Source organism: Scyliorhinus canicula, chromosome 4 (genome assembly GCF_902713615.1).
Source record: "Scyliorhinus canicula chromosome 4, sScyCan1.1, whole genome shotgun sequence".
Classification (NCBI taxonomy): Eukaryota; Metazoa; Chordata; class Chondrichthyes; order Carcharhiniformes; family Scyliorhinidae; genus Scyliorhinus; species Scyliorhinus canicula.
In genome coordinates, this window is record NC_052149.1 from 22,910,459 (window position 1) to 22,933,227 (window position 22,769).

A 22,769-nucleotide genomic window follows, 5' to 3' on the forward strand; every position below is an offset into this window, starting at 1 on the left:
TGGAGACAGGTTTTCCCTTCTAGTCTTTATTCCTTATTTGTCCAATTTCACTCCCTTTGGTCTTGCAACATCAACCCTTTTGCCGTATAATCTCTCCTTTCACCCCATCGCAGATCTTCCCTTATATCCCCCCCCCCCCCCCTTTCCCTTGGCTTAAAATGTATCGAAACATTTCCAGAATTTTACGTTCGTATTTAACACTTTCCAACTTGTGCTAAAGCAATAAATACCCTGTCTGGAAAAGTGGCGACATGTCTGCAGAGGATTGCATGATGCCGTGGTGCACTTTGCAACATGGTATCTGGCATCCGACTTCGCAATGTGAACAAAGGCTGGTGTTAACACCTATTTTGCTTGGAAGAGGTGTATCTCTGTGTTTCTGCAGAGCCAGGGGCAAACGCAATATTGTTTGTGTGTGTGTGTCGCAAGCACACGCCCTTGTACCTGCCCGCCTGAATCATTGTGTGCAGAGTAAATGAATGTCGGTCACCCACCCCACACCAAATAAAATAGAGTGAGTGAGTCAGTGCCTCCTCCTCGACCTGAAGAAGGGGGATCGATGCTGGGAGAGGGACCCAACCTCCCAATCTCAGCCCAGGCCAATCCTCCAGTATCCCGGCTTCCACCGCGAATGTAAATGAAGCGTTCGCCCGGAGAGAAGGACGAGGAGGAAGGAGGTGGCTTTTTAAAACAAAAATAACACCACACGCTCGCTCGGCAGGCGGACAGCTTTTCTTTTTGTTGAAGAAGAAGAGGAATTTTTCTTTTGTGCGGACGATAAAGAAGTAACCGGCAGCCATGCACTGGGGGACGGAGCTGTGGGTGAGTCAGGCTGTGTATTTGCCGTTTGAGCGGACGGTTTGCCCCAGGCCGAGCGCGGGGGGCTCGGTGCGGCCGGTTGGCCGGGCGCGGGGGGGCTCCGGCCGGTTGGCAGGGCGATGGGCTCAGCATCGGCGGCTGTCAGCCTTCCTGTGGGGTGGGGTGAGGGCTGGGGACCGACTTCCAGCCCAGTCCGCCTGGGCTGCGGTTGGCTTTCCAACTGCTGCCGTTTGGCAGGCAGGGAGGGGGAACTCGCCCGTCTGCCACATTCGTTTAGGTGTCGACATATTTTTTTAAAAAACCCCGCACGACGGCTTTAAAGCGTCGCCCGCACCTGCCAAGAAAAGTTGGGGGAGGATTTTTATCTTTTTCCTCCCGTTGTGTTTTATTATTTGATGAGGTGTGGGGGGGGGGGGGGGGGGGTTGTTGGCAGCCAATGTCCCTTCATTGTGTTGGTGTTCGTTGCAGAGAGGACGAAGCCCTCTCCTCCCTCCTTTAGTGCTGGAACAATGCAGTCGGTGGCTAAGTGGTGCTGGAGGTGTGTGTGGGGTTGGGAGAGACGGAAGAAAAGAGCTGGCAGGCACATTGACATTGAGATTATTTGTGTGTGTGTGTGTGCGTCTCTTCTTTCTAATGTGTTTGCAGACCGACTAACCGGAATATCCAGACCAGACAGACGTTCGAGGGATTTCTGTCTCTCTTGCTTCCCCCCCCCCCCCCCCCCCCCCAGGGGAGTGTTGGACATGGTTGAGGGAAGGCTTCGTTAACGTTAGCAGAAGAGTGTTTATTCTGTGTCCATTATTGCTGCACGACACGCTCTCTTTTAAACAAAAAATAGACCATTTTTGAACTAAATTTGATTTGCTGCTTCCAAAACGGTCACTTGTTCGATCGTGTCCTGTGTGGTGTCTGTTTGTTTTGGTCCGTCTAAGCAAACAGGGAGGGCAACTTAGAATCACATCATATACTTTAATTCCTCGCCGTTTTCCTTCCTGTCTGAACCGATCCGATACAAGTGTCATAATTTTGGTGAAAAGCTTCCAATCGTAATGCTCAGTTCGGTTGTTACGAGCGACTGTAGATCTTTCCTCGGCAGTTATGTAGGAACGGTGGTAGCCGTTTAACCACCTGCATAAGTTCTAGTACATCAAGTGAGCAAGTCTTAGCTCTTTCTGACGATTGCTCGAGCTATTTGTTCTTGGTTTGTAATCGCAGTGTAATCTTCATCGTCTACCTGGTAGAGTGGATGTTGACGTGATTTTAAAATAAACCCTTTCCCTCCACATCGTCAAGATATATTTGCTTTGGAGGAGAACAAAACTTTAGCTAAGTTGGGGCCATATATTAAGGTAAAATAAACGTTTTTGAGGCATTGTGGGTCAGAATGGGGAAGAGGAATGAGTAAGAGAACTAAGATGTGTTTCAGCTGAAAAAAGGAGAACATTTCAATTGTTTTACAATGTGCAGTATATTAAAGCATTACACCAGGGAGAACGTAAAGTATTGAAGGGCATATGCTTGAACCTACCTAAATTGCTTCTGGAAAGCAGACCCATAAATTAAAATAAACAATCCATGTAGATGTTGAAGATAAAAATAAAGTATTTAATGAATTGCTCAACCAGCGAACTTTCTCTCGGGCATTCCCTCAGCGTGGAGGGTGACTTGCTTCTACTCTGGGGAGGTGGGTTCTGTGGTGGCTGAAAAGTCCTGGATCTGCAGACTCTGCCGCAGGTTTGGCAGGTGCTGCTTGATGAGGTGGGTGGTTGGGAGGCTCTGGATTCTGCGCTCTCCTTCCACTGCTTACACTTGGCCTCCACGTGCTCCACCCTATGACACTGCAGGTGATTGCTACCTTTGCAAATGCTTTTTCTGTAGCTTGTGCCTTCAATCTAAGGCAAGCGATTCCCATGTGTCAATGGGGATGTTGCGTTTATTTAGGGAGGTTTTCAGAGTGTCCTTGTGGCATTTCCTTTGCCCTCCTAATGATCGTTTGCCATCACGGAGCTTGGAGGTAGAGCACTTGTTTTGGGAGAGTTATGTCGGGCATGCAGGCAATGTGGCCCACCTATTGCAGCTGGTTGAGTGTGACCAGTGTCTCACTATTGACCTGGGATGGTAGCACAGTGGTTAGCACTGCTGTGTACGGGTTTGAATCTCGGTCCTGGGTCAGTGTCCCCGTGTCTGCGTGGGGTTTACCCCCACAACCCAAAGGTGTGCAGGAAAGGTGGATTTGCCACGCTGAATTGCCCCTTAATTGGAACAAAAATAATTGGGTACTCTAAATTTATTTTTTAAAATATTGGCCTGGGAGAGGACGCTCACGTTGGTATGCCTTTCCTACCAGTGGATTTGCAGGATTTTACGGAGGCAGTGTTGGTGATATATCTCCAAGGATTTGAGGTGCCTGCTGTACATTTTCCATGTTTCTGATGCATACAGGAGGGCGGGGACCACAACTGTTCTGTAGACCATGAGCTTGGTGCTGGATTTGAGGTTTTGGTTTTCGAATACATTTTCTCGGGCGTCTGAAGACTGCGCTGGCACACTGGAATCAATGTTGGATTTTGTCGTCGATGTCTGCTCGCACCGAGACGAGGCTCTCGAGGTATAGGAAATGATCCACATTGTCCAAGGGCTCACAGTTGATCGTGATGGCTAATGGGGCAGTTTTGTGTGGCAGGAGTGGGCTGGTAGACAACTTTTGTTTTCCCGGATGTTTAGTCTGAGGCTCATTCTCTTGTATGCCTTGGTGAATGCATCAGTTATGGTTTGTAGCTCAGCCTCTGAATGTGCGTGCACAGAGGTGTCGTCTGTGTACTGCAGCTCGATGACAAGAGGTTGGGGTGGTCTTGGTTCTAGCCTGGCGTCGGAGGTTGAACAGTTCCCTGCTTGTTCAGTAGGTTAGCTCCACACGAGTGGGGAGCTTCAGGGTGAAGGGGTGGAGTTTTGCTTTAAGGAAGATGGAGAAGAGCATTGGTGCAATGACGCAGTCCTGTTTAACCGCAGTTTGCACACACATTGGGTCTGTGGTGGTTCCATTGGTGAGGATCACGGCTTGCATGTCATCGTGGAGCAGGCGGAGAATGGTGATGAAGTTCTGCAGGCAGCCGAATTTGAGGAGGATGCTTCACAGTCCTTGACGGGTGATAGTCAAAGTTAATGCTGCTTCCTGGATTTGACATGCACTGAAGATCATGTCCATTGAGCCTCTTGATGGGGGGAAGCCGTACTGAGACTCAGGGAAGAACTCTTCAGCCACTGGGAGGAGGCGGTTGAGTATTCGCATGATGACCTTTCCGTGGCAGAGAGTAGGGAAATCCCTCTGTAATTTCCGCAGTCGGACCAGTCTCCTTTCTTGAAGATGGTCCCAACTAAGGCATTTAATCATTCGGCATGCTCGCTTACTTCCAGACATGGGGATGAGGTTATGGAATCTTGTTGAATGCATCTCTGCTGCATTTTAGTACTTCTGTGGGGATTATTTCTGCGCCAGAGGCCTTGTTTTTCAGCTGTCAGATGGTTTTATTTCAACCTCACAGCGAGCTGGGGTTGTGTTGAGATGGTGGCGGACAGCGTGTTACAGGATGGTGCTGAGAACGCTTGTGTCAAAGCCTGTGTCTTGATCGAGGAGATCCACTCCGTTTTTGGCTTTCAGTGGGGTGAGCCCCTTGGTACATGGACTGTAGATGGTTTTTAAACATCTTTTATTATTCGTTCATGGGATGTGGGTGACGCTGCTGGGCCAGCATTTATTGCCCATCCCTGAGGAGATTTAAGAACCACATTGCCATGAGTCACATGTAGGCCAGAGCAGGTAAGAATGACAGATTGCCTTCCATAAAGTACATTAGTGAACTAGATGAGTTTTACAACAATTGACAATGGTTTCATAGTCACCTTTAGACTTTTACTTCACATTTTTTTATTGAATGGAACCCGGGGCCCCAGAGTATTACTCTGGGTCTGTGGATAACTAGTCCAATGACAAACCACTACGCCACTGCCTCCCCAGTTGATTGTGCTGAAGAAGTCACGTAAGCATGTTGTGGTTGTTGGCGAGTTGCTGAATGCCCTGCGCTCTTTCCACCCACCTTCTGTTCTTTATGTTGCGGGTCCTTTGTTGCACCTCAGCCTTCAGTTGCCTGTAGGCTTGTTTCATCTCACTCAAGCTTTGGTGGAACTGCCAGTTCAGGACGCCTTGCGGTCAAGAAGATCCTGGATCTCCTGATCGTTTTCGTCGAAGCAGTCTTCGTGTTTCCTGGTCGAGAGCCCAAACGCCTCCTCGCAGGTTTTGACTATTGTGGCTTTTAAGGTGGGCGAGGTGCTGCAGGTCTTCTGCGGCTCTGGCTCATTGGTTTGCGCCAGGTTAGCTGTGAGGCACCAGCTGAGTAGCTCTTTCTTCTCGGGGCCTTTTGAGTCCAGCGATATTGGATCTCTTGTGGCAAAGTTTCTTCTGCCTGTGCAAGTTTGGGGCCAGTGTGATGGAGATGGTAGAGCCGTCGGTGGTCAGTCCAGCAGTTGACGATTCCGGTCGTGGCGTGGGTGATGTGGACGTCTTTGCCCAGATGATGATATAGTCTATTAACTGCCAGTGCTTGGAATGGGAATGTTGCCATGAGGTCTTCTACTTGTCCCTCTGATGGAACAGGGTTTTGTGATTGACCAGGTTATGTTCTAAACATTTTGTCAGGAGTAGGACTCTGTTGGTGTTTATTTTCCCCACACCTTCCCTGCCTAACATGCCTTTCTAAAGGTTTGCGTCCTTCCTGACTCTAGCATTGGAGTCGCCGAGGAGAATCAGCTTGTCTCCTTTTGGGATGCGGGGCAGCGATTGGTCTAGATTGGAGTAGAATGCCTCCCTTGTCTCGTCTGCTGCATCCAAGGTTGGGATGTCCGCACTGCTCTGATGTGATGTTTCTGGGCCAGCGTGAGCAAATTTTATCGTGCTAGTTTATATTCCAGAGTAAAGAAAGCTGCAATTCCCATCTACAATATTAATTCATTCGAATTAGTTTAGTTAATAGAAAATATACATTTTCCATAAGATCATTAATCAATATTTATTAAGGAGGAAGTTAAATTCAAGTTCAGAGATTAATGTGATGATTTAATTGAACTTTGTAGCACAATGTGATTTAATCTGTACAGTGGATGCTGCAACACGAGTGTTGTATCTTCTTTCTATCAGCTTGCTTCATTGATATCTATTAGTCTGTTACAGAGCAGCTACAATACTAGCATCTACCTGACAAGGCAAAGTTGGCCAGTTATGACATGTCCACAAAAAGCAGGACCAGTTCAATCTGGACAATTACTGCCCATCAATCTGCTCCCAATCACCAGCAAAGTGATGCAAAGCGTTTCTGACAGTGCTATTAAGTGGCACTTACTCATCGGTACACAGTTTGGGTTCAGTCAGGAAGTTGGGAAACCACCAGCAATTTGGGATGGTCTCACCAGCAACACCCAAATCTCACAAATGAATCAAAAAAAATCTAACAATTATAGCTAATGCAATGACACAGCAGGTGAGCATAGTTCACAATTTGGTACAACACTCAACAAATTCAGTCAGAAAATAGCATATTCAGACAGCTATTTCTGAATAGTAGTGCAATCAGATGGAAAATCTTTATTGGATGCAGCAGGTGTGTATCAGATGAGGAAGGGGTCTAGCATAGCTGTGAGACCTCCTGTATTCTGATAGTCACTTGCTCCTTACTGTCAGGATTTGAACAGCAAAAAGGGCTTGATTGCAGTGCAAGAATGTTGATGAGGCTTTTGGAAGTGAAGTCTACAGTAAATGCAAAAGAGCAGGAAGATGCGAGAATATTTTTTAAAATAACAGTATCCTGGTGTGTGTGCAGATTTATCTGATTTATAGAATCATAGAATCCCTACAGTGCAGAATTGTTATATAATTTCCACTTCATTTTCAGAAACGGTATTCTTGTTTCTGGATTTACATTTGATAGTAAATAAGAGTCTAAATACTTGCCACTAAATTAAGAACAAGAATTTTTATGGAGAATATATGTAGGAGAGAAACTTGAATTCCCAAATACATGGGTCATGATTGATCACATTTTGGGTAAGCTATGTTAGGTTTTGAGTTGAACATTAACAGTATCATTAATGAGGGAAAATGTTAACTTTCTGCATTTCTTGCAGGGCTTTCATACCTACATAATTATGGAATCTTCCATCATGGAAAGAAGCCATTTGGCCCCCCAAGTCCATGCCAGTATTTTGTCAACATGTCATCTTGAGGTTGAGGGATGGTGATTACTATAGTAACTTTTTTTTTAATTCACCCAATTGCTTGGTAGTACAGAACTTGAACATTGCAGAAAAGTGAAACATGTTGTAGAAATTTTTACATTGTCTTGCACTGATCAAGACATGCAATAATGCCAAACTTCAAATGATTAGAGCAATACTCGCAGGAAAAAAAGGATTGGATGACAACGCTGGATGAGACGTTGCCATTGAAAAAGCAGCAAGGTGCAAGGCTTGAACATATTCCTTTTTTGTGGAGAACAGCCCCCATATATTAATGCATGCCATTTGTAAAAAATATAAATGAGCCAAGTTGCAAACTTGACATTATCTTAAATTAGTTGTATTTTTACGAATAGCTACACTACACTAATGTCAAGCTCTTAACGTGGCTCATTTAAACTTGCTGGCAGTGACGTTTATACCCGGGGCCTATTCTCTGTAAACAAAACAAATATGTCATGGCACTGCCTCGGCCCATCATAGCCAACTTGCCAGTCAATCAGCTAGTGATCATAATATGATTGAAGTTTATATTTAGTTAGAGGGAGAGAAGTGTGTGTGTAAGACTAGAATTTTAAACGTAAAGACAAAAATGAGGGCATGAAAGTGGAGCTAGCTAAGTGATGGTTTGTAATTTGGCTTTCCTCTATTTAACATTTTTATTCATTCATAGAATGTGTGCATCACTGGCAAGGCCAATACTTTATGCCCTATTGATTGACCTTCAATAGTTCATTTCTCTAGCAAGGAGTGCAAGCCCAGTGTTGTATGTCAAGGTTCTGGACATTTGCTCAGAGCTGGAGAGAAACTTCCAGTGGAAGGAGGACGATCCAGTCATGGATCCAGTGATACATGTAGGTACCAATGACATAGGCAGGATGGGGAAGGAGGTTCTGCATTGTTAGCATGAGGAGTTAGGCACCAAATTAAGAAGCAGACCTCTAAAGGGAATAATTTCAGGATTATTACTTGATTCATGTACAAATTGGTACAGGACAAATCAAGTTTGGAGAAATGAATGTGTGGCTTCAAGACTGGTGTGGGAGAAGTGGGCTCTGGTTTGTGGCGCACTGGCATCAGTACTGGGGAAAATGGGATCTGTACCATTGGGACAGTCTACACCTGAACTGTGCTGGGCCTCTAGCAATCTTTATAACTATGGAAGTAGAGCGAGCTTTAAATTGAATGGTGGGGGCAAGGGATCAAATTTGGGAAGATGTGCTATGCCAAAGAGTAGAGACAAGGCAAGAGAGAAATGTACTATTATGGGAAATAATAAAGAGATCATGATGGAAGGGGTAGAGTAAATTGGAGATAAGGCTAGATGCTGCAATAATAATAAAAGAATGACTATCTGAATGTACATATAACATTCAAAACAAAGCAGATGAACTGAGCGCTAATAGAAATTAATAAGTACAATCTAACTTTCATCATGGCTACAGGGTGACATTTTTTTTAAATTTACCAATTTTTTTCTCCCAATTAAGAGGCAATTTAGCATGGACAATCCACCTACTTTTGGGTTGTAGGGGTGAGACCCACGGGGAGAATATGCAAACTCCACATAGACAGTGACCCAGGGCCGGGATCGAACCTGGAACCTTGGTGCCGTGAGGCAGCAGTACTAACCACTGTGCCTCCGTGCCGCCCACAGGATGGCATAGATGTCATAGATTGGGACCCGACTATTGAAGGATATGTGACACTTAGGAAGGAAGGATAGGAAGTTAAGAACAAGTGAAAGGGGTGGCTTTATTAATTAGTGATAGTATTGGCACATTCGAGAGGGATGACCCAAGTTCAGGAAAACAGGATGTAGAAGCAATTTGGATTGTGATGAGAAATGCTAAAGGGAAAAAAATACTTCTGGGAGTGGTGTACAGGCCCCCTAATTGTATCTACACGGTAGGACAGAGTATAAATGAAGAGATAATGGGTGCTTGCCAGAAAGCTATTGCAATAATTATGGGGATATAACTTGGAAAAATCAGATGGGCTAAGTTACCATGGATGATGTGGTGTATATGGATTTCAGTAAGGCGTTTGATAAGGTTCCCCACGGTAGGCTATTGCAGAAAATAAGGAAGTATGGAATTGAAGGTGATTTAGCAGTTTGGATCAGTAATTGGCTAGCTGAAAGAAGACAGAGGGTGGTGGTTGATGGCAAATGTTCATCCTGGAGTTCAGTTACTAGTGGTGTACCGCAAGGATCTGTTTTGGGGCCACTGCTGTTTGTCATTTTTATAAATGACCTGGAAGAGGGTGTAGAAGGATGGGTTAGTAAATTTGCAGATGACACGAAGGTCGGTGGAGTTGTGGATAGTGCTGAAGGATGTTATAGGATACAGAGGGACATAGATAAGCTGCAGAGCTGGGCTGAGAGGTGGCAGATGGAGTTTAATGCGGAAAAGTGTGAGGTGGTTCACTTTGGAAGGAGTAACAGGAATGCAGAGTACTGGGCTAATGGCAGGATTCTTGGTAGTGTAGATGAACAGAGAGATCTCGGCATCCAGGTACATAAATCCCTGAAAGTTGCCACCCAGGTTAATAGGGCTGTTAAGAAGGCATATGGTGTGCTAGCCTTTATAAGCAGGGGGATTGAGTTTCGGAGCCGCAAGGTCATGCTGCAGTTGTACATAACTCTGGTGCGGCCGCACCTGGAGTACTGCGTGCAGTTCTGGTCACCACATTATAGGAAGGATGTGGAAGCTTTGGAAAGGGTTCAGAGGAGATTTACTAGGATGTTGCCTGGTATGGAGGGAAGGTCTTACGAGGAAAGGCTCACGGACTTGAGGTTGTTTTCGTTAGAGAGGAGAAGGCTGAGAGGTGACTTAATAGAGACATATAAGATAGTCAGAGGGTTAGATAGGGTGGACAGTGAGAGTCTTTTTCCTCGGATGGAGATGACCAACACGAGGGGACATAGCTTTAAATTGAGGGGTGATAGATATAGGACAGATATCAGAGGCAGTTTCTTTACTCAGAGAGTAGTAGGGGTGTGGAACGCCCTGCCTGCAACAGTAGTAGACTCGCCAACTTTAAGGGCATTTAAGTGGCCACTGGATAGACATATGGATGAAAATGGAATAGTGTAGGTCAGATAGGCTTCAGATGGTTTCACAGGTCGGCGCAACATCGAGGGCCGAAGGGCCCGTACTGCGCTGTAGTGTTCTATGTTCTATGAGGAGTTCATAGACTGTATTTGGGATAGTTTCTTAGAGCAGCATGTCCCTGAGCCAACCAGAGGGCAGGGTATACTAGACCTGGTATTGTGCAATGAGATACGGTTAATTGATAAATCCAATATGGAGGCACTCCCAAGTAGTGGTGAACATTATATGATTGCATATTATACTCGGTTCGAGGAAGAGGAGAGTATGTCCAAGACTAGTATTTTAAACTTAAATAAGGGCAACTATGATGGCATGATACAGATGCTTCAGGAAAGATAGAGGGGGATGTAAAAGGGGTGGGGGAGTAACATTACTGGTTTTCTGGTTAAGGAGAATATTATAGCCTTACTGCGTGAGGGCTCAAACAATGAGGCAACCTGGGCAGAGCTCAGGAACGGGGCAATCACATTGTTGGGGGTTTATTACAGGGCCCCCAACTGCCAGCGAGAGATAAGAGGAGCAGATAGATAGAGAGATTTTGGATAGGTGCAAAAGTAACAGGGTTGTTGTGGTAGGGGATTTGAACTTCCCCTATATTGACTGGGACTCAGTGCGAGGGGTTTGGATAGGGCAGAGTTTGTAAGGTGTATCCAAGAAGGCTTCTTGATGCAATATGTAGATAGTCCAACTAGGGAAGGGGCAGTACAGGACCTGGTATTGGAGAATGAGCCTAGATAGGTGGTTGAGGTTTCAGTAGGGGAACATTTTGAGAGTAGTGACCACAATTCCGTAGGTTTTAGGGCACTTTTGTATCGGGTAAGCCTCGCGTTATGGTGCTAAACTGGGGAAAGGCAAATTACGATAACATTGGACAGGAATTGAAGAATTCAGATTGGGTGCAGCTGTTGGAGGATAAATCAATATCCTTCATGTGGGAGTCTTTCAAGCGACAGTTGATTAGGATTCAGGAAAGTCACGTTCCTGAGAGAACAAAGGATAAGTATGGGAAGTTTAGGGAGCGTTGGATAACGAAGAATATTGTGAACCTCATCAAAAAGAAAAAGGATGCTTTTATACTGTCTAGAAGGGTGGGAACAGTCGAAACCCTTGAGGAGTATAAAGAAAGTAGGAAGGTATGAGCGGGAAATTAGGAGGGGTCATGAAAAGTCCTTGGCAAGTAAGATTCAAAGCTGTGTTAATAACTCCTCTAACCAGTCCAGATTTTTGAATCAATGCAGTATACTGTTGATGTTGTAAGTTTGAAATAAAATCAAAAAGCTTGAATCCCAAAGCTTTTTATCCATGTGGAAAAAGCAAGAAGGTGACCGGGGAAAGGATTGGACCACTTACGGACAGTGGGGGGAATCTGTATTGAGCCAGAGGAAATGGGCAAGGTACTAGTGTTAACCAAAGAAAAGGACTTTGTGGAAGATGATTCTTGGTTGTGTGGACAGTCTGAGTCAGGTTGACATCAGAAAGGAGGAGGTATTGTGTGTTTTTTAAAATACATTTAGGTAGATAGCCTTCCTGGGTCGGATGGGATTTACCCCAGAATATTGAGGGAAGCAAGGGAGGAAATTGCTGGGACCTTAACTGACATCTTTGTAACCTCATTAGCTACAGGTGAGAACCCAGAGGACTGGAGAATAGCAAATATGGTACCGCAGTTTAAGAAAGGTAGCGGGGATAATCCAGGAAACTATAGGTCGGTGAGCCTCACATCGGTAGTAGGTAAATTATTGGAGAGAATTCTCAGGGACAGGATTTATATCCATTTGGAAACAAATGTTTCCAAATGGATATAAATCCATTAGTGTGCTGCAGGGGTCAATGTTGGGGCCTCAACTTGTTACATTTTTGGTAAGTGACTTGAATGAAGGGTGGCACAGTGGTTAGCACTGCACCATCATGCTCATAGTGCTGGAGAATTGGGTTCAATTCCATCCTTGGGTGACTCCGCACTTTCTCCCTGTGTCTGTGTGGGTTTCCTCTAGGTGCTCCGGTTTCTTCCCACAGTTCAAAGATGTGCAGGTTAGGTGGATTGGCCATGTTAAATTGCCCCTTCATGACTAAAGATGTGTAGGTTAAGAGGTTAGTGGGATAATGTGGAGAGTGGGCTTGGATGGAGTGCTCTGTCAGAGGGTTGGTGCCTACTCAATGGGCCGAATGGCCTCCTGTACTGTATGGATTCTGTGAAGGGACTGGAGGGCGTGAAAGGTTATCTGAATAGCCAGGAATGTGGGGTTGAAGGTGCAATCAGGTCAGTCTTTTTTTTCTTAAAAATTTACAGTATCCAATTCATTTTTTCCAATTAAGGGGCAAATTAGTGTGGTCAATCCACCTACCCTGCACATCTTTTGGGTTGTGGGGGTGAAACCCACGCAAACACGGGGAGAATGTGCAAACTCCACACAGACAGTGACCCAGAGCCGGGATCGAACCTGGGACCTCGGTGTCATGGGGCAGCAGTGCTAACCCACTGTGCCGCCGTGCTGCCCTGCAATCAAGTCAGTCTTGATCTTACTGAATGTTGGAGCAGGCCCGAGGGTCCGAGTGGCCTACTCCTAATTCATCTGTTCGTATGATTCCGGGAACCTCAGGAGGAGGTTAAGATTGATTCTATAGGCAGATTCTATAACAAGATCTCACAAATTGCATGTTTCTATTTCAGACTTAATACAATAGAACAGCCACAACCTTCTGGGGCAGAAAATTCCAGAATCACTATCCTTTTCCTTGTAGTCCTTAATAGTCCACCTCTTATCCCCAGACTGTGCCACCCTATTCTAGATTCCCCAGCCAGAGACAACCGCCTCTGTCTGCCCTGTGAAACCCCTTCAGAATTGTGTTAATTGAGTGAATTCACTTCTCAATCATCTAAACTCCAGAAAGTATAGCTCAGTTGCTTAGGATAGGAGCCTTTGGAGGGTCGGTGCAGACTCCATGGACTAAGTGGCCTCTTTCTGCACTGTAGGGTTTCTATGATTTTGTGAAATACTATCCAATTATGTGTTGCATGTTTCTCACCATGCACTTTGCAATCCAAAGCTATGTTTCCTTGCTAAGTCTAATAAAGAAAACCTGTTCCTTCTACTACCTTTGATGCAGAACGTTGTTAGTTGCTCGTCGTAACTAAATCTTCGGTGTTTCTACAAAAGATGTACAATTGTGACTTTTATGTCCAACAAAAATATATTTTTCGACAAAAACTATGTTCAGTATCTAATCTCCATTATGGTATATTTTTAGATGTGCCAGCGGTGATTTGTATTGTTTTGCGTGGTACTGAACCATAAAGATCTGTGTGTCCCTAACTTAACCCCCAAGCTTTCTCCATTAGCTGATCTCCAATGGGACAGCCGCAGACTACTCTGACTGGCTCCAGTCCCATGGTCTGTTCATAGGGAAAAATTAGCACGAGTACAGTATCTGTTCTTTATCACTAGCTCATGACCATTTATGGAAGGTGCACATGTGGCTTTTGCTTTCGATTTATAACACAGATATCCTGCCAGCACTTGGTGTTTAATTAGTATTGTCTATGAGAAATGGTCTCTTGGGTGAGGTATAGAAGTTCATTCCAGGAAGAGACATTGCGTTCAGCAGAGGGAGGGGAATACTGTATGAAGATGTAATGTGCAAATATGTTGTCTTCACAAAAAAAACAGGTATGCATAAATACTGGCTTTCAATTGCAGTGCTTTTATTGTTTGGTGAGTATCAGCTTGGCTTAGTTGGCAGCACTCTTGTCTCTCTTATGGCTGTGAGTTCTGTAATTGCAGGATTTGTACCTGTGAGACTAAGCTGACAGTTCAGGACAATACTGAGCTCATGCTGCATTATCAGAGATGTCCTATGAAAGGCATTAAAGCAAAGGCACTGCCTGTCTGTTTCTGTCATTATGTTTAAAGGCCCCATGGCAGCTTTCAAAAAAAAAAGAGCTGGGCGTTCACTTAGCATCCTGACCAGCATGTCTCCCATAACCAATAAAAGATTTAATTGGTAATTTATCTAATTACTATATGTATGCAAATTGATTGCTGTGTTTGCTTAAGTCCCCCTTCATGAAGTACTTTGGAACATGACGAGGTGTTATTTATGCAACTTTTTTGGGCTCTGCTACTTCCAAATTTTATATGAAGATTTAAACATCACAAAATGATGTCCAACTTTCTTGCATCTGATCATACTGCTCTTAGATGTTTAAAGACTAGAATCAGAGTTCAAATTGTTTTGGAAATGGCAGTTTTTGAAGTTTCTGCTGATCTTCCCAAAGCATTCAAATCATTTTGGAGGTGAGCAGAAACTATCTGGATTTTGCTCATACAGTACTGTATGTTTGCTTTAGCATTTTAGACTTTTGGTTTTTTTTTTATTTAAAAAAAAAACAATGCATGGGACTTGGTTGCACAGTGGTGAACTAGATTTATGCTGGCGTTGAATCTCGTACAGGTTGGCAAGATCAAAATCTCTTCCATATATTGACTGACTTTGGTAAGTCACAGTCCAGACCGTGGGTAGGAGGTCACTATAAACAGGGACCTTGGTGAGTTTTCCAGTGCATGTCCAAATCACACAACAGTTGTTAGTTTGACGCTCTTTTGAAATCATGTGCAGGGAGGTCACAGGATTGCTTTTGTGTGAAACGAAATTTGTTTGCACTGTCTAATTAAGTAAATGTGTTGCCTAGTTTGATTTTCAAGGGCAGATGGGGAATCACTTCACTACAAAGAGATGTGCGTTGTGCACATCGTACATTCAAATCCCTTTTCATCGGAAGCAATGTTTGCTACTGCTGTTTGTTTATTTTGCAGTGGATGGTGATCACACCCACTCTTTGGGGGTTATCTCCCAACTCTGACAGGCACTGCTTTATTCATTTACACTTGCTTGCTGCTGAATGCCATGCTATCAATGCCAAATAAGTAAAGCTAATGGGTATTAGTTTGAATTGCAAAGGCACTTAAAGAATTTGAATTCTCTAATATTCCAATTTCAAATCTCATGTATCTATGGGAAGGGTTAACCTCCTTGTACATCTTACAATACAGCTGTTATAACCTGATGCTGCAATGGTTTCCACCACCACTCTCTCTCTCCTCCTCCCCCCCCCCCCCCCCCCCCCCCCAAGCTGCTATCTGTGTTCTTTTTTTCTGGATTTAAAGCAGAGCATGTGAGATATATGATTTATTGATCCTTTATTATCTATGGGTACTGTTGGTATTATCAATATTGGCACAGTAGCACAGTGGTTAGCACTGTTGCTTCACAGCGCCAGGGTTCTGGGTTCGATTCTTGCTTGGGTCACTGTCTGTGTGGAGTCGGTACGTTCTCCCTGTGTCTGCATGGGTTTCCTCCGGGTGCTCCGGTTTCCTTCCACAAGTCCCGAAAGATGTGCTTGTTAGGTCATTTGAACATTCTGAATTCTCCCTCGGTGTACGGGCTGGTTGAGTATTGTCCAGTACCTTGCCTCTGGTCCAGTACCTTGCCTCTGGTCCAGTACCTTGCCTGTTGTGAACAGCCGAAGGGATATGCTGTGTGATATGATCCACAAGTCTTTGGACGTATAGTTTACATACCTAGTGAAATTCATACGCCGGTACTGAAATTCATATCCCGCATTACTCATTGTGTGTCTTTTTGGCTTGACAGCAGTTCCTATTGGTAGAGAGCAACATTCAAGTTGCTACTGCATAGTAGCAGCATGAAATGACTAGCTTCACTTATTGCCCAAATTTCTGTCTTCTCATGAAGTATAAATTTTCATTCTCTTTACATTTGGTATTCTTACGAATGTCCTAATGAGTACAAGATGAAAAGTTTCATTGTGTCTTTTTTCAGCAATACTCAACTTCTGTACTATCAAACAACCAAAACTACATTTGTTTGAACTGAAACAAATAACACTTTTATTTGTAGTTGTCTCTAATACATGGTAAGTAATTGCAGGAGAGACATGGTAAGTCTCAATAGTATGCTATTCCTGCATTAGTTTGTAAAAAATGTTGAATACTGAAAATATATAGTAATAGAACTTTAGAATCCCCTTGAGTTAGAAATTCAATAACAAACTGCATGTATGTCAACAATTTATGTTGGCTTAAATATGTGGAAGCTACCTTAACCTGAACCTTCAGGATAGAGCAACATCGATATACTAGGAATGAGTAATTTAAGCTTAATTGTAACAGTTCAACTGCAATTACTATTTGCCTTTCAGCCACAGTCTTTACACTGTTTCACGGATATTTCAAATTAGTTGTTTTTACATAGTGAAGTTTTATTTTCAGGGTATCCAACAGTTTGATCTAGTGACTGTTCGCATTTCCTCTGTTTGAAGCTTTAAAGTGGTTTAGAAAAGGAAGGGAAGGCGAGTATCCAAATTTAGTTTTGAAACCTCCATTGTATTGAATGAAAGAAAATTAGAGTTTGTACTCCGTATAACTGTTGACCAATCTTTCAGAAGCACTCATTTTTCTTTTCTTTTTTTAAATTTAGATTCCCCAATTATTTTTTCCAATTAAGGGGCAATTTAGCGTGGCCAATCCACCTACTCTGCACATTTTTGGGTTGTGGGGGCGAAACCCACGCAGACACGGGGAGAATGTGCAAAGTCCACACAGACAGTGACCCAGAGCCGGGATTGAACCTGGGACCTCAGCGCCGTGAGGCGGTTGTGCTAACAACTAGGCCACCGTGCTGCCCCAGAAGCACTCATGACTGCATTGGTGCAACAGTTCCATTTCTCGAATTGCCCAATGTGACCTCTGTAAATGTGCTGAATTTGAGAATAGCTTTTGCTATGGATGTGTCCACTGGGAATTAAATTGAGGCTGCCATATGCTGGATTTGAAACCAAGCTGGCAGAGATGGTGTTCCAGTTTACTGTATTATTCACCTCGCTTTAAAAAAAAAAATGTTTTATTAAAGTTTACATTTTTACGCTGTTCATAAAAATAGATGAGACGGTAACAGTTTGCATGAGGACAGACATGTGGGCATGGGAGCAGGGTCTTTTGTTAAAATGGCACGCAACGGGAAGGTCAAGGTCCTGAATGCGCACAGACCGAAGATGCTCTGCAAAGCGATCTTTTAACAAAAGACCCTGCTCCCATGACCACCTGTCTGTCCTTGGCCTGCTGCAATGTTCCCGTGAAGCGCAACGCAAACTAGAGGAACAACCTCTCGCCTTCCAGTTAGGCACGCTACAGCCTTCCGGTCTCAACATCAAATTCAACATGATTAGCTCTACCCCACCTCGACCCATTTGCTTTCATCCCATTTAATTTGAACAATCTTTTACCATTTATTTATTTCTTGTCTTAATATATATTAACCCCTCCCCCCCCCCTTATCCACCTTTCCTTACCCTTTCTCCTCTTTGCTTTCCCCTTTCCCTCCCCCCACATCTACAGTTTACCCTCTGATGTTAGTTTCTCTGCTGTTTGGCCTTTCACATCTTTTGTTCTCTCTGGGGAATGCCATTAGCACTCTCTCCCCTTGGTTTCTGTGGCCATTAGCACCCGGTTTCCCTGGGTGATAGAACATGGAAAATACAGCACAGAACAGGCCCTTCGGCCCGCGATGTTGTGCTGAACTTTTGTCCTAGATTAAGAACAAAGTAATCTACACCCCGCGATGTTCTAATGCATCTGCTACTCTTGTCCTTCCAGGTGGCAGTGATAACATGTTTGGAAGGTGCTGTTTCTGTGGCTATGACTCATCTTTAATTTTCACTCCACAGTATAAATATTTCCTACTTTCTCTGTCTGTTAGCTTTGACAAAGGGTCATCTGGACTCGAAATGTTAGCTCTTTTCTCTCCCTACAGATGTTGCCAGACCTGCTGAGATTTTCCAGCATTTTCTCTTTCTCTTGTGACAATAAGCAATTTTCTTTTCATTTCATTTCTTTCAGATTCCAGTATCCGCATAAATTTGCTTTTATCCCATTTGGAGTTTGCACATTCTCCGTGTCTGCGTGGGTCTCAACCCCATAACCCAAAGAAGTGCAGGGTAGGTGGATTGGCCATGCTAAATTGCCCCTTAAAAACATTTTGGGTTAGAAATTGGGCAGAGTGATTTGCGTGTCACTGTACATTAGCAGCCTTACTTGGAGAATATTAACCCCATAGCAATTACTCGTGGAAGAGCTCACAATAGGATATTGCTGCTTCTGAAATGGGAAAAGAGAAACTCTGAAATTTAATTGGGCAACTCAATTGATTAGCCAGACAAACAAGCTCGGACATCAGTTTTGATGTTTTAGAACTAAGCACTAAAATGAAAGATCCCAAAGTTGCAGAAATTGTTTGAGCAAACAAAACATTGGCAAAATTAATATTTGAGAATTGTGTTTTGAAGTTCCCATCTTTAAGTGATATTAGACAACTAAAACTGATGACGCATCTTATGCTAATCCTTTGATGGCTTTTTGAGTAATTTCTTCTCTTGGGTGAGAAAGGTAAATGTTGCCCTTTGGCATGAGAAAGTTAAAAAGATACGGAGAGGTGTAAAAAGTATGTTGGCAGTGGAGACTCTTGCACCAGTGGAGGCAGTTTTTCAATCCAGGATCCTTACAGAAATTTTGAATGGAACAGGTGATTTGGGAACCATATCCATGAGTGTTACATGGACAATGGCGGGATTCTCTCAGCCTGGGGCCGGGCCGGAGAATCCCCATAATCGACGTGAATCGCCCCAACGCCGGCATGCGATTCTCCGCAGAACGGAGAATTGGCGGCATTGGCGCCGGCGTGGTTGGCTTTGCGCAGCCGGCCTGCCGATTCTCGGCCGTCGCAAAGATGCCGAGCCCCACCGGCGCCATCCACACCTGCTCTCAGCCAGCGGGATCTCGGCGTGGAAGGGGTGGGGGGGGGGGGGGGGGCCTGTGGGGGGGAGGGGGTAGGGTCCGACCCTGGGGGTGGTGGCCTCCGATGTGGCCTGGCCTGCGATCAGGGCCCACCGATCGGCGGGCCGGCCTCAGGCTGGGGGCCTCGTTTCTTCCGCGCCGGCCCCTGTAATCCTGCGCAGTTTTGCGCCGTGGCCGGCGTGTTGAAGGAAGGCACTGCACATGTGCGCGTTGACGCCGGTACCACTGCGCATGCGTGGATCCCGTGGCGCCCAGTTCGCGCCGGGATCAACAGCTAGAAGGGCGTGAACCGCTCCAGTGGCATGCTGGCCCCTTTTGCGGGCCATAATTAGTTGTCGGGCCGGCCCGTTCACGTTGTCGTAAAACGTGACGACGTTTACGACGACATGGACACTCTGCTGTGGGGTTAGAGAATCCATCCCAATAAGTTCCTTTGGGAGAATGTCCATTTCAGGGAAAATAGCAATGAAAAGAGATTTACATAGCGAACGTAGGCAAATGCTAGATAACAGGGAGATTGACCAGGTTAAGTGGGATGATAGCAGTTACCAATTATCTGACTGTCTAACGAAGATAGGGACGAGTTCGAGAAGTTATTAGAAATTGTAGGAGAGATATGTATTTTCCTATGAGGAAGAAAATGTGAGGACGGATTTAAATCAAAAGGTGAACAGGATACATTTGTTGTAGAAAAGAAAACATGCATATGTCTTTATAGTAATTTCCTTCAAAGATTTATTTTTCTTTACGAGGGGGATTGTTCGCCAATGCTTAAGTCAGAATATAAAAATGTGTGTGTCTGTATATGGGATACAGGTGACACTGTAGTGTTGGTTAAGAAAGAATTGTAGAACATGAAATTGGAATTGAAAAGGTCAGTCTTGCTTTCAAGTTTTTATTACTGTGACTCCATTGGAACTAAACACTTCTTGGGGTCAAGAGTCATTGTTGAGAAGGGTGGCATGTGGCGCAGTGGTTAGCACTGGGATTACTGAGGACCGGGTTCGAATCCCGGCCCTGGGTCACTGTCTGTGTGGAGTTTGCACATTCTCCCCATGTCTGCGTGGGTTTCATCTCCACAATCCAGGTTAGGTGGATTGGCCACGCTAAATTGCTGTTTAAATGGGAAAAAAAATTATTGGGTGCTCTAAATTTTTTTTTTTTAAAGTCATTGTTGAGGACTCCCAGGTCAGCTGCCACCCGTCCTGGGTCTGTGTTGCCAATGGGACAGGCCGTATGCAGGAATGGTGATGGTGGTGTAAGGGACATTATCTATAGGGTATCATGCTGTGGATATGATTATTCGAGGCAGTTGGTCGATTAGCCTGTGAATTTAGCACAGGCCCCCAGATGTTAGCATGGAGGAAATTGCAGGGTCAAAAAGGTTGGGTTTGCTGTTGTTGTTTCTGTTGCCTAGGTTGATGGTGGTGGTCTGTCCGGTTTCATTCCTCCTTGTTTTCTTTGTGGCGGTTGGATAAGTGGCATGCTAGGCCATTTCAGGGCATTTAAGAGTCAGCAACATTGCTGGGTATATGGATGGATACCAGTTGACATCAGGATAATGGATATCAATTGACATCAGTATGATGCGACTTTATTTTGACCAGTATGTCAGTGTCATGTAACTATATTTGGAACTTTGACTGAAGTGGTTACTAATTATTGTTTAACTAGCCAATAACAAATCAGATACCAAACAAATACAAGAACAAAGGTCAAGTTGTTTATGAACATATCTGGACCAAAGAAGGAATTTGGACTTCCTGTTATTAATAACCATTTTACATTGTGCACCTACTTAAAGTTTTATTTGGTGAATTGAATGTGGACTTAAATAACTTTATTTCAATATGGGACATTTCAGTCAGTATGTAGAGATGGAGTTTGATTTGATTTAACAGCATCCAAAACCGTTGCCATATTCCGGGAGTAGCTGGGAACTTGGAATTTGAAACACAAGCTGATCTGCCATGATCTTATTGAAAAGCGGAGCAGAGGGCAGCACAGTGGCGCAGTAGTTGGCACTGTATCTCTATCAATTTAAAGACCTTGATTAGATTATACCCTTTGACTTTCTAAACTTGATTACATTGCCAGTTTATCGAGCCTCAGCATTGAAAATAGGAGAAGAAGAAAATACATTCGGCCCTTCGAGCCTGCTCCACCATTCATTGTGATCATGGCTGATCATCCAACTCCGTAGCCTGATCCTCTTAATTGAAACCTCTTCTAATAATAATCTTTATTAATGTCACAAGTAGGTTTACATTAACACTGCAGTGAAGTTAAAATTCCCTAGTCTCCACACACCAGCGCCTGTTCGGGTACACAGAGGGAGAATTCAGAATGTTCAATTCACCTAACAAGCACATCTTTTGGGACATGTGGGAGGAAATTGGGGCGCCTGGAAGAAACCCACGCAGACACAGGGAGAACGTGCAGATTCCGTACAGTCAGTGACCCAAGCCGTGAATTGAACCGGGGCCTCTGGCGCTGTGAAGCAACAGTTCTAGCCACTGTGCTACCGTGCCTCCGGTAATCGGAGGGCAGCACTGTGGTGCAGTGGTTAGCACTGTTGCATAACAGCGCCAAGGACCCGGGTTCAATCTCAGTCACTGTCCATGTGAAGTTTGCACATTCTCCCAGTGTCTGCGTGGGTCTCACCGCCACAATGCAAAAAGATGTGAAAGGTAAGCGGGTTAGACATGCTAAATTGCTCCTTAATTGGAAAAAAAGAATTGGGTATTCTGAATTTTTAAAAAAACTATTCAACTACTAAAGTATTCAAGTGAATCTACACTAAATCCTCTCGGCAAGATTTTATCCTGCCTGGGTTTTGCTCAATATGGAAGATAATATTACAGTTGGGGTACAGTGAAGCTTCTCTACAACTAAAAGCAATATTTTCTTATTTTGTACTCTAACGTCACTGGGATAATAGACAGCATTCCATGAACTTTTAACTTTTCCTACCTGTGCACTAGTTTTTGGTGATTTGGGTATTTGGATACCCAAATCTGTTTGCTCCTCTACAGCTCTCGTCTTTCATTGTGAAGAAAGTATTCAAATTATAGTTGTCTGATTTTTAACTGGATGCGCTCACGTTTCCCACAATGAAATCCTATTTGCCACAGTTTTGCCCACCCATCTATGTTCCCTTCTGGTTTTCATCTGCACAATTTACTGCCCTCCAATTTAGTAGTTTTGCAAACTTGGATTATGTACTTCCCTATTCTTTTACACTTATAAAGCAGTTAATATATCTAATGAAAAGTTTAGACAGTACAGATCCCATTGGGTAAACCATATTACATGTGGAATTTAACGGAAACATTTTTGAAATAATTTGTGGGCTTTTCAGGGAGTTTCCTGCTGGCTCTGCTGGCAAGTTCCCCACTTGTATCAAATGGCACTAAAGTCATTTTTTTTGTGCCCTGGGGAGTTTCTTACTGGTTTAGCCCACACCTCTAATTTCTTTTCATCACTGGGAGCTGAGATCAGGCCGGCATTTTGAAAGAGTGCCCCGATTTCTTTTTTAAAATTTTTTTTAGAGTACCCAATTACCTTTTCCAATTAAGGGTCAATTTAGCGTGGCCAATCCACCTATCCTGCACATCTTTTGGGTTGTGGGGGCGAAACCCACGCAGGCACGGGGAGAATGTGCAAACTCCACACGGAC

At 44.2% G+C, this 22,769-nt stretch overlaps 1 protein-coding gene across 4 annotated transcripts in view; it reads left to right on the forward strand.

Annotated features, from left to right (window-relative positions):
• Positions 1 to 449: 449 nt before the first annotated feature.
• fnbp1l (formin binding protein 1-like) overlaps positions 450 to 22,769 on the forward strand; it is a 221,323-nt gene continuing 199,003 nt past the window's right edge. Inside the window, exon 1 of one of the 4 annotated variants that reach the window (XM_038793856.1) lies at positions 450 to 822. In XM_038793856.1, coding sequence (XP_038649784.1) covers positions 799 to 822 — 24 coding nt within the window. In that variant the 5' untranslated portion in view covers positions 450 to 798. The remainder of the gene's footprint in view (positions 823 to 22,769) is intronic. The other 3 variants (XM_038793858.1, XM_038793859.1, XM_038793860.1) reach the window with 3 other exon arrangements.